The sequence below is a fragment of the Eupeodes corollae genome, chromosome 1 (genome assembly GCF_945859685.1).
Source record: "Eupeodes corollae chromosome 1, idEupCoro1.1, whole genome shotgun sequence".
In the NCBI taxonomy this organism is placed as follows: Eukaryota; Metazoa; Arthropoda; class Insecta; order Diptera; family Syrphidae; genus Eupeodes; species Eupeodes corollae.
In genome coordinates, this window is record NC_079147.1 from 282,356,699 (window position 1) to 282,369,503 (window position 12,805).

Here is a 12,805-nt window from a genome sequence, read left to right on the forward strand (position 1 = left end):
TTAAACTATTTTTTTTAGTTATTTTTTAAATTTTCGTTTGTAAATTAACTTACGATATTTTTTATTTATTGTCAACCTGGTAGACGGCTTTGAGCCACACCAAATAGACTAAGAGAACTAAGGCATTGTAAATTAATTATTTGAAATAAAAAGTCATAACAACTAACTACTTCACTAACTTTTCTTACTAAATGTGTTTAATTTGTTTTAAAAGTTCAAATTTGTTACATCCGTCTCACTGTTACTGGTTGAGAGCAAACCGTTACTTCATTTTTAGTAATGGCGTAGTTTTTACTTGTCAAATGTGAAAAGATTATAGCTCCAAAAGTAACAGCTTTTTGAAAAGCGGGCTATTAAAAATAAAACCGTAATAAATTTGTAGGTATTGACTATGCATGCATTCAATTCTTTCTTAGTCCGAAAGATTTGTCCTTCAAAAACATCTATTTTTTCTTAAGAAATAATAAAAAAGCAAATATACCAAACTTACAGCACCTGATTTTCGTACTTTTTTGAGGTAGAAGTCATAACAAAGAAATATCTAATAACAATCTTAAAATATTTTGATTAATGAAATCTACCACGTATAAGAAAAAGGTGATGATTTGTGGTTATATTTACTGAAAGCATCATATTCAATCCTATATACAACATAAAGTCTCAACTCTAGCATAGCTACAACCATTAATCTTTAAATGCTGTCACATATTATTATTATATCCCACAGAAACTAAAGAAAAAGCTTGTTTTCTTCCTTCCTGGATTTTCTTTCATAGACCAAAAGCGAACAAAAAAAAAACAAAAAACAAAAATCCATATTTTCCTGTAATTGCTTTTCAAGGAAACAAAACGAACGCACACAAAAAAATGAAGACAGTTAGAACCAAACAGACAGACAATAACAAAACAAACAAAAAGAATAAACCTCAAATAAAGAAACATAAAAAATAAAATAAGAAAATTGAAAAATGAAAGAGAATTTTCCCAGAACGGACCGACGACGTTATAGCTGTACCTATATTACGGACGCAGAAAACTTACCCGCCTCTCTTCGGGAAAATGAAAAATTGTATATTACACCTGTCAGACGGTATTAACACATTTTCCATTCATCTTCTTCCAAAAAAAGGAATATACAGAAGACTAAAAAGAAAAAAACAAGCCAAACGCAAAGCAAAGGAAACCAGGATGGAACCAGGAACCAACCCTCCTGGGTGTAAACCCGAGTATGACTATGACGACTGCACAAAGAAAACTTCCCCCCGGCCCTCCAAGCTACCATTGAAAACAAAAATCTACAAATCCTCCCAAAGCAAAACAAACAAAATCCCCGACAGGCTGCAGACAGTTTTAACAAATGGTCCACAAACCAAACTGACCATCAGGGAATCTATTACGTGAAATTTCGCGTGTAAAATATAAACACATCGGTTTAGGACGCATATTTATTGGGGGTTACTGTGGATACAATTTTCACCGGGAATTTTTTCCAACCTCAACATTTCGAAGGTAAATAGTGCTTTAAAGTTTGCATGGGAATTAATTGGTATTGGGAAAAGAACTTCCACGGAAATTTGATTTTTTTCTAGGGGAATTGACGATAGCAGGAAACATTTAAAGGGAAAAAATTCCGAGGGAAATGTATTTCATTGCATAAGGTCTATTTACAAAAAAATAATTATTTTAACTTCAACAGTTTTATTTCTAAACTGCAAGTTACGAATTAATTTGGTCCATACAAATATATTTGACAAACCGTTTTGATTTGTTTTTCCTAAAAATGAAGCGCGTTTCTGCTAAGAAACTTTTATGCTGAAATTCACCTCACTCAGGACTTATGTCGACGAGAAATTCCAAATACCTATGAGCAGATAGTCAGGGATAAACTAAAACAAAAGGTAAGCCATTAAAGTCAGCGCCAATAACCAAAGAATTCCCAATCGTTGTTGGTGTACATCAGGGAAGTGTGATTAGTCCTTTGTTCTTTATAATATCTCTTGATTACTTGCCTGAAGGTAAACTGGTAGAACTTTAAGTGGAATTATTTTTGTTTCTTTGAAGATGGACCCAATTTAAGAAACCATCCAAAATCTCAAAGCTTTGTATTGTGTCTTTTTTTATCTTTTTTGACACTGACAGCTGTTTCTAAATCGAAATCTTGACAGAAAGTCACCTTCGCCAAAATGCATAAGTAGTTAAAAAAGATGGACAAATATTTGTATAGTGCTCTGCATCAAATAGAGGTAATTTCGGAAAAAACGCAAAAAATTTCGTGAGGTGGATATATATAGGAGCTAGTTGACAACATCAAGTTCCTTAAAGCTAGATAAAAAAATGTTTGCTCTAGCTGAGAAAGTAGGACTCTTCCGATCTCACAACCTACCGATCTTCAGAAAACTCTATGCTGATGCAAACACCCAATACAAAAGAATTTGTCGCGCCAAAAAATCATCTTTTGAACAAAAGGCAGTAATGGCTATAAATAAAGCTAGCAACTCTGTTCAGTTCTGGAAAGCTGTTAAAACATTAAATGAATCAACGAATATCATCTCTCTTAATTTGGATGCACAAAGTCTTCAGGATCACTTTAAGTCCCTCCTTAATAAAACATTATTTTCTCCTCTGTTCCTGTACGCGGCCCCACTTGTGATAGACGACTTCCTTGATGCACCTTTTTCGATAGCTGAAGTTAAAAATATCATTGAAAACTGCAAATCAAACAAAGCACCAGGAGATGACCGAATTCCGTATAAATTCTACAAAAATGCCACTGATGAGTACATTGCCCTGCTAACAAATGAATTTAACCGAATCTTCCAAAACTCAATAATTCCTGATGAATTCAAGAAGTCCATTATTTTCCCACTCTTCAAGAAAGGAAACGCTGAAGATCCAGCTAATTATAGGGGAATTGCTTTCTTAAACACCATCGCAAAACTGTTTGCTGGGATTATTGAAAATAGATTGTCGGATTGGGTTCGAAGAAAAAGAATTTTGTCAGAGTTCCAGGCCGGCTTCAGGAGGAGCTACTCAACGATCGACCATATATTTTCACTATACAACATAGTTGACTATTATCTTCAGAACAAGAAAAAACTGTATGTGTTTTTCGTTGATTTCGGTGCAGCCTTTGACTCCGTCACCCGTGATCACCTCTTCTATAAGTTATCCACGATTGGTTTGTCAAGCAAAATAATAAATACGCTAAGAGCACTGTACACAAACAACACAGCTTATGTTTGGGACGGAAAATCTATCTCCGATGAATTTAGAACAGAAATGGGACTCAAACAAGGATGTATCCTAAGTGCTTTGCTTTTTGTCTTACATATAAACGACATAACAGATGCTGTTGGCGGTGGTATTTCGTTTGGAGGAATCAAAATACCAGCCCTAATGTATGCAGATGATATAGTTTTCTTCTCGGAAAGAGTAGATGGCTTGCAACTTATGATGAACAAATTGAAGGATATTGCAAATGTTGGAACCTACAAGTCAACTTATCGAAATCGAAGGTAATGATATTCAGAGGTGGTGGTGGCAGAAATGCTAGAAATGAAAAGTGGTCTTATAATTGGGAAACGGTAGAAATAGTGCGAGAATATAAATACCTCGGGGTTTTATTTACTTCGAATCTTAACATGAAAAAACATCTAGAAGGAAAGTTGAAAGAAGCAAAGCGTGGAATCTCAGCAGTTTGGGAACGCTGTTTCAAAAATAGATGTATTGAGCATAGTGCTAAGCAAAAACATTTTCGATCTACAGCGTCAGCTATCCTTCTATATGGCTCCCAGGTATGGAGATACAACTCTTTCGAACTAGTTGAAAAATGCCTCCGATACTTCATCAAAAGAATATTTTGTCTTCCAAATAATACACCAAACTACATGCTGTATCTTGAGACAGGAGTCGCTCCAATGTTTATGGAAACATTATACCTACATTTTAACTACATCGTTAAAATTTTCGAAATGTCAGATGAGAGATTGCCAAAAATCATACTGAAAAACACCATTAGAACATCAGGAAGTATGCCAACAGAGTGGAGAAATCTTGCGGCTTTCTGTAACTCAACGCTAATGGTAAATCAAAATGAACAACTCGTTTTGCTCCAGGAAAAGTTCAAAGCATTATTAGAACGATTTGGAAAAGCGCTCTATGACAGATACTTATCCGAGGCACGAGAGTCAACCTTTAGAAGCTACTACAGTCGGTTGATTTTTGACAATAGACTCAATACATATTTCTTCAACTCGAACCAATTACATAAGTGTTATATAGTGACAACACTAAGTATATATTGAATTCTCTTTTCATTTACATAATATAGTTACGTACAAGCATAAGTAGTCTACATACTTAACATGTACACTTAAACCAATGTATATGTTATAAAAATATATTTAATCATGTCACTCGTGGTTCGACAGTCAAGTTGTTAACATTAGTTAATTTATAATAAATGAATTAAAACTAAACGGTTGCGTATTATTCAAAGTTAGAACATTGGCGACGAGGATAAATTAAATCGAGAAATTATTCTTAAATGTTGTGACTAGTGAAAATAAATTTTCTACGAGCAGCATGTCAAATGAAGAAAAGTCAGTTGTGCAGACCATTGCGGTTGGAAACAATTTTGAGGAATTCAACCCAGAATCAGTAGATTGGGAAGTTTTCGAAGCGAAACTTCAACAATATTTTCTCAGTGTTGGAGAAGAAGATGAGCAAAGAAAAACAGCATTTTTGTTAACTAAATTGCATCATGAAACTTTCAAGCTTCTCAGAGACAGTGTTTATCCAAAAACCATCAACAAATTGACTTTCGCCGAAGTTACAAATAATCTAACAAATTTCTATGGGAAAAAGGTGGCAGTGTTTGTTGAACGGCGTAGTTTCTATGACCTAAAGCAGATGGTAAGCGAAAGCATAAATGAGTGGTACACGAGAATAAAAAAATCAGCAGTTAATTGTAAATTTGGCAACCAGCTAGACGCAGCATTGCGTGATATATTCATAACAGGTCTTAAAGATGGTCCGATTCTAGACAAATTATTAGAAGAGGACGAAACGATAACTCTTGACAAAGCATGGCAATTAGCAATAAAAAAAGAAACATTGGTAAATAGTCGCAATACAAACACATTAATGGTAAATAAGATGAACACGCATACACGGTCATCACATAATGATAGAAGTATGAAGAGTCGAACCACAAAGTCATACGATCATACCTCTGCTGGTACATCTGCAACGGGAAATAATAAAGGAATGCGAAATGTAGATAGAACTCGAAAGAATGATGGATGTCATCGATGTGGAAGAGTGGGGCACAATAGTGAACAGTGCTACTACAAAAGTTATGTATGTGACATTTGCAAAATCCGTGGACACCTTAAAATTATGTGCAGAAACAAAAATTCACGATGTGAACAGATCAAGCACATAAGTGCCGTTGAAGGGGCACAAGAGAAAGACGATGACGAGTACATTGAATTAAAAAACATCACCGCCAACACAAAAATCATTCCACCAATAACGCTGCCAGTAAAAATTGATGGTTGTCAAATTAATATGGAGCTGGACACGGGCAGTGCAGTCACAATAATTCCGCAATGTGTAATGAGTGAGCTATTTGCAACTAAAAAACTCATGTCATCAAACTTAAAAGTAAAAGGGTACGGCGGGGAAGAAATCAAAGTATATGGCAAAATAGAATGTGAATGTGAATATCAAGGTAAAAACAAAAAACTCGAGGTGTACATAACGGAGCCGGGTAGAAGCGCATTGTTAGGAAGAGACTTTGCAACGGAGTTTGGACTAATCTTGTCATTGAGAAATTCAATTGAAGTACACAAAGTAACAAAAAGTATTGAATCCAAAATTGGAGAATTAGAAACAAAATTTGCGAATGTATTTGACAATAAAATGGGTAAATTTAAACATGAAAAAATTAATCTGAAAATGAAAAACGAAACAGTGAGTCCAGTGTTTATAAAACCAAGAAATTTGCCATATGCTTTGAAAGAGAACGTGGAAAAAGAAATTGATCGTCTGACGGCTGAGGGCATCCTCACACCGGTGGAGTACAACAAATGGGGAACTCCTCTAGTTCCTGTAATTAAGTCTGATGGCCGCATTAGACTATGCGGCGATTATAAGTCGACAATCAATAAATATCTTGAGGTAGATACCTATCCGCTACCCAGAATTCAGGACCTTCTGCATAAATTATCCGGAGGTGAGAAATATTCAAAAATAGATCTAAAAGAAGCTTATTTACAGATAGAGCTAGACGAAGAAAGCAAAAAACTTTGTGCATGGTCCACGTCGAAGGGGGTATATCTAGTTAATCGTATGCCATATGGAATATCACCTGCAACATCAAAATTCCAGAGAATTATGGCCAAAATGTTTCACGACATTGAAAATGTCACCGTTTTCGTTGATGACATCTTGGTGACTGGAAAAAATGATGATGAACACATTACAAATCTCGAAAGGGTGTTCCAAAGATTGCAAGACGCTGGTATGACGGTGAAGCTAAGCAAATGTGAATTCTTCAAAGAAGAGATTTGCTATTTGGGTCAAATTATCAACAAAACTGGCATAAGAAAGAATCCCGGTGTCAAAGCAGTTCTCAAAGCTGATCCACCTAGAAACGTCAAACAGGTACAAGCATTTTCTGGTCTTGTAAATTATTACGGCAGATACATTCCGAATGTATCAATGGTCATGGCACCAATCTACAACTTGTTGAAGCTTGGAGCATCTTTTGTTTGGACGAAGGAATGCCAAGCTGCGTTCGATGAAATAAAAAGCATAATTGCGTCAGATAAAGTGTTGGTGCATTATCATCCAGAATGGGAAGTTGTACTGGAGTGTGATGCATCTGATGAAGGCATTGCTGCAGCGCTGTCGCATAAGCTGCCGTCGGGAGAAGAGCGACCAATTTCATTTGCGTCCAGAATTCTGTCATCACCTGAGCGAAATTATAGCGTTCTCGATAAAGAGGCCCTGGCAGTGTACTATGGGGTGCAAAAATTCTCAGATTACTTATTCGGCAGGCAGTTCATTATCAGAAGCGACCATAAACCATTGCTTGCAAAGTATGGTGAAGATCGCAGCATCCCGTTGATGGCAGCTAAAAGGGTGCATAGATGGGCGACTTATCTGGCAGCATTCAACTACAAGTTCGAATATATCAAGGGTCAAGACAATAAGGTGGCTGATATGTTATCCCGATTTTCATTCAAAGACGAAGTTGATACGAGGGAGCAGGCGGTGGAAGAACATATTAAGAAGGTAATTACAGAAGTAAAATTAATTGATTTTGGTATCATTCAAGAGCTCACCCAGAAAGATCGAGTGCTTACGGAAGTGCTCAAGAACATTAAAACGGGATGGAAAACTAAAAACATGGGTGACGACTTGAAACCGTACTGGCTAAGAAGGAACGAGCTTGAAATCATCAACGGTGTTGTTATGTGGGGCTTCCGTGTTCTAGTACCAGAACAACTGCAATCGCAAGTACTCGAAGAACTACATGATGCGCATTTAGGAATGTCCAAAACAAAGTCATTGGCGAGATCGTATGTGTGGTGGCCACACTTGGATATGTGCATCGAAAAAATGGTACGAAGTTGTCTAGCATGTGGTATTCACAATGCTAATCCTCCGAAAGCTGCGATCAACCAATGGCCAGAAGCAACAGAACCATGGGAGAGGATACATGCCGATTTTGCGGGACCTTTTCTGAATCGGCAATTCTTGGTCATCGTAGACGCCAAAACAAAATGGGTAGAGATCTATCCGATGAACAGCATCGTAGCCAAATCAACAATTGAGAAGTTTTATGAAACGTTTGCACGATTTGGGTTGCCAAGAACTTTGGTGACAGATAATGGGACTACATTCACAGGCAGTGAATTTCAATCTTTCATCAAGAAAAATGGTATTAAACACATAACATCACCACCAGGCCATCCGCAAAGCAACGGTTTAGCCGAAAATGCAGTGAAGTCATTTAAGTTGGCAGTGAAGAAAATTTTAGCAGGTGGAGAGAAGTCGGTAGCAATTGCTCTGGCGCGATATTTGTTCCACCATCGGTTGGCAGAGCATACTACGACAGGCTTGTCACCAGCTTTAGAGATGTTTAAGCGAAGGTTACGTATGAGATTGGATCTTTTAAGGTCAGAAGTTGACGGCGGCGTTAAAACACTGACAAATTACGAGGACAAGCCAATACAACGTGATCGAAAAATGTTTGTGGAAGGTGAGCCAGCATTGGTAAAAGATTTTCGAATCGGCAAGAGGTGGTCGGTGGCAGTCGTGAAAAAGAAGATTGGAAAGCAGACTTATTTGGTAACTACTGATGATAATCACGTTTGGAAAAGACATTTGAACCAGATGAAGAAGTTTTCCGAAAAGACAATTTCCAAGACAGAAGCTAAGTCCGAGCAAAGAAACACACACTTGGATCACGTAGTCGTCAGATCACAGGCAACAAGATATAAACCTACACTTCGACAATATGAGTTGAGGCGTCGCAGTCGATTAAACAAGCCAAGGAGATATCCGAATTAGGGGAAGGAAATGTTATATAGTGACAACACTAAGTATATATTGAATTCTCTTTTCATTTACATAATATAGTTACGTACAAGCATAAGTAGTCTACATACTTAACATGTACACTTAAACCAATGTATATGTTATAAAAATATATTTAATCATGTCACTCGTGGTTCGACAGTCAAGTTGTTAACATTAGTTAATTTATAATAAATGAATTAAAACTAAACGGTTGCGTATTATTCAAAGTTAGAACAATAAGATTAGTATTATCTTCAAAACACGAGGAGAACTTATCCCTCTCAATTTTATTCCCCACCGTCCTGACCTGCCAATACTCTGCAGTCTGTACAATCGCAACGAACGTGAAGACATAAAGCATTTCATCGCAATTTGTCCAATTTTAAATGAGTTTAGGATCAGACAATTCGGTAAACAAAGTCTGAATGATACTGAGCTGCTTGACATACTAAACGGATCCGTTGGATGGGATGCACTTTACTCGTATGTTGTTGCTGCGCTTCGATATAGAAATTGTATAGTAAACGAAGATTTCTAGATACCTAAAATTGTTATTTGCTATAATTTTGTTTTAACCATTGCCACTATAAATATTATTTGTATATTTCAAAATGTCAGTCTGGTAGACGGCCATAGGCCAAACCATTGTGACTTAAGATAAGCTTTTGTTGAATATATAACAAATTGTTACTTTGTACTTAAAATGAAATAAAGAGTCAATTAAAACTAAACTAAAACTAAGTGGAACTCAACTTTTGATTGTCAAACCGCTATCGTTGTTGTTCATATTGGCTGACGAGAATTTTTACCAAGATCTTGATTATTAGCTTCTGAGTTCTATAGACTCAGAAATAGAAACCTAAGTTATCGTGCCCTGATGACAATCAAAAAGCTCTCACGAGTCTAAGAATAGAAATAGGTGGTACAGAGATTAAAGTATCAATATCCAGAAGAACGCCTCAAGACAATCAATACACATAATAGTCTTTTGATATTTTATTTTCAGGGAAGTTAAGTTAGTACTTAAGAGTATCACAATGTAGCTACATTGGTTAAGTTTGGTGGTGACCTCATCAATCGCCAGTTGAACTACCTTAATGTTTTGGCCTACCCTTAATAAAAGTAACAAATTGATTTCTGCGTTGTCTAAATAAAAAACTGTTAAATTTGTCGTAAAGTATTTTCTACTCCTTTTTTTAAATTGAGCATATTTTTCAACATTTTTGGGGATTTACAAAAAGTCTCCAATATTTCTAATACGCAATGATTTCCATTATCTACGCTATCTTGAGTTAGTTTAAGCTAAACAAATATTAACAAAATTTTTATATGGAACACTTAACAAACTACATTTCCCAAAACTAAGAGCCAATAAAAATGTGACTCATGAACATAGGTACCTATAAAATTTCTTGACGGTATCCTTTCATTGAATTACTGTTGTGTCTTTCATCACATATTTTCTATGTTATGAACGGTTTCTGGACACAAAATAGAAGTCATAAAATTTCTTTGAATTTGCTTGTATGATCAATTTAAGCTTTATCAACCCCAAAAATAGCACCCTCACCCTTATAGATGACCACCAACAACAAACAACAAACACAATGATGGCGAGTGTGCATTCAAGTGATATTGATAAGGACATTAGTGTCAGAAATTATATAGTAGCCAACCCTCCACCCCTTCTCCAGCTTTTCCGAATTGCTGCACTTTTGGGCCATAAGATGATAAATGATATTTATGGAAATTAATATAAGAAAAACCTTCAAAGTGATGGAGAGGAAAAAAAGAAAAGAAAAAGAAAAGATATGCGTGCAATAGAACAACCCTTAATCCTTATAGCTTTTGCTACGCGAGATTATTATATTCCAAAGAATTACGCGATTATGTCGGAATATTGCATCTCACCCCATTTTTCCGTTCCGCAAGACACCACCGCGACCGCGACCAAAAGAAAACGAATAACCACATTACCGTAAGGAAAATATATTGATAATGGCAAAGAAAAGGACTTACAATTTGACAGGCATTGTTGTTTGCATTCTTTTATTCAATCTGTCTTGCTGTGTCTGTCTGTCTTTCTGTCTTCCTTTGCATTTGCACACAGAGTATTCGTGTTTTCCTTCTATTTTTTTTCTTCTAATATCCTTTTTTGCATATACACCATAATATATATGTATGTGCGTATAGACGTATAAGGATACATGCCATTAGGCAATGATGCTCTCTTTGTTTGTTTTTGTGTTGTGAATGCTGCTGTAAGCTAATGTCGGTTCGGCTTCGGCTTGGGGTTGTAGCGATGGGTGGGTGGGTGTATTTGGTTTGACGCTTGGGGGTGGATGTCCTTTGTACAATCCCTCAACTGGATATATACTTTATAATACAACGAGAACATCAACCATGCATAGGGATGGATATGGCAATTCATGAAATTACTCGGGTGCTGCTACATATGCTATAATGCCGCTATCGTCAAAACGTATCTGATGATGTTTTTATGGTTGCGGTTATGATAAATGATAAAATGGGGTGGGGGTTGTTTGTTTTGTCACTATCGTCGTCGGTCGTTGCTTTTCTCCTTCCCTTATTTATATCCATCTTCTTTGCTGCTTTTGCTTCTGCTGGTTTACATGAATCTCTTTAATAAGGATATTTCTTTGGCGGTTTTTACCTACACTTACTTTTTTTTACTTCTTTCGTCCTTCGTTTTTCTTCATCGTTGTTGTCGTTGTCGTCATAGTCGTTCATCGTCATCGCTTAAGTTTTTGATGGTGGTAAAATACAGTGGGAAGGAGTATTTATATTTATATTCTTATGAACCGTTAGAATCATCTTACATTTTCCTCGAAGAAGGAAGTGAATTCCGTTTAACTGAGAGAGAAAAATAAAACATCACTGATGGGTTTCGAGGTTGGGGGTTGAATAAATAAGGCTGCGTTGCCATCGCGTATCGCTTTAATGCGGGAGCAAGTAACAAGAGCAAAAGCAAGAATAAGGCAAAGATAAAAGGTCGAAAGAAAAGAAATATGGATAAAAAAATTAAGGGACCGATTAGAAGATAATGGAGGGGATAAGGTGATGTGCTCAGTGAAATTGCAAAATTATGAGGTGTTAAGTTTTCAAAGATATATGTAGGAACATACATTGCACGAAATGAAAACGAACATAAATACAATCTTTCTATAATAAGGATATATTAAAATTTTAATCGTATATAAAATATTTAAGGATGAGATGGATGGTTTATGTATAGGAAGGTTTATAATACACCACCGCGCAGTGGCAAAATATTTTGAGAAACTCAAATGTTTAATAGAAGTGTTTCGTACTTTAAAGGTTACGAGGTCTGTTAAAAATGGAATTTTAAGAACATCATAATGGTACGAAATTTAATTATTGAGGGAGGATGTGGAAGACTAATTTATCTGAAGTTAAATTTTATAGATAGTCTTATAGGAAATTGTGAAGTATATACCATAAACAAGTTCATTAAATGTAGGTATATTACTTAAACAGTTTTAAAGAGAGTTTAAGCTGCAATCAACTGTCTTCACTTTTTCTTATTTGAATTAAATGTAACGATTGTAATTAGGATGAATTGTTTCAATGTTAAATGACATAAGTTTATAATAAAAAAGACAAAACTTTTGGTTAAGGTACAAACAGCTCCTAAAAAAGAGATGAACAAAAAAGGTTTCTTTAAAAAAAGGTACATTTTATATGTTTTAAGACACTAGCTAATGAAATCTTGTAACGTAGGTTCCATTCTACAAGCATGAATGATTTTCCATGAAAAATGTTTACTATCCTAATTTTTAAATATCTGCTTATAAATATTGCTATCGTTGAAAGTTTTGCCATCAAACAATTTTGACAAATTTAAAAATGTCATTAAATTGAAAATGCATCTGAATAAATCATGTTAACTGTATACAGATTCCGATCGAGTCTTTAACAACCTCTTAAAAAGTACTATGATGCTGGCATTAAGCATTGAAAACTAGTGGCAACTTAGTCTTGCAGCCATCAGAGAAGCCGCCTGTGACATGCCGGATTTCAAGCAAAGCGAAACCCCTGGTTTGTCGACGAAGCGCATATGGCGATTGGGGCAGGAATGAGGTTCGAATAATTTAATTTAAAATTAATTAGTTAGTTTAAAACAAATCTTCCAAACGGTACCAGCCTTAAACAGCCCACAAAGACAATTTTT

The 12,805-nt window shown here is 35.8% G+C and overlaps 1 protein-coding gene across 1 annotated transcript; it reads left to right on the forward strand.

Moving 5' to 3' along the window:
* The first annotated feature begins 4,501 nt into the window (after nt 1-4,501).
* LOC129950973 (uncharacterized protein K02A2.6-like) lies at nt 4,502-8,583 on the forward strand. The gene has a single exon (XM_056062950.1). It carries the CDS (start codon nt 4,585-4,587, stop codon nt 8,581-8,583), a length of 3,999 nt encoding a protein of 1,332 aa, XP_055918925.1. The 5' UTR covers nt 4,502-4,584.
* Nucleotides 8,584-12,805: the final 4,222 nt, after the last annotated feature.

Bases quoted from the DNA above. Each gene is read 5' to 3' on its own strand.
- LOC129950973 (XM_056062950.1), top strand. From the start codon at position 4,585: ATGTCAAATGAAGAAAAGTCAGTTGTGCAGACCATTGCGGTTGGAAAC.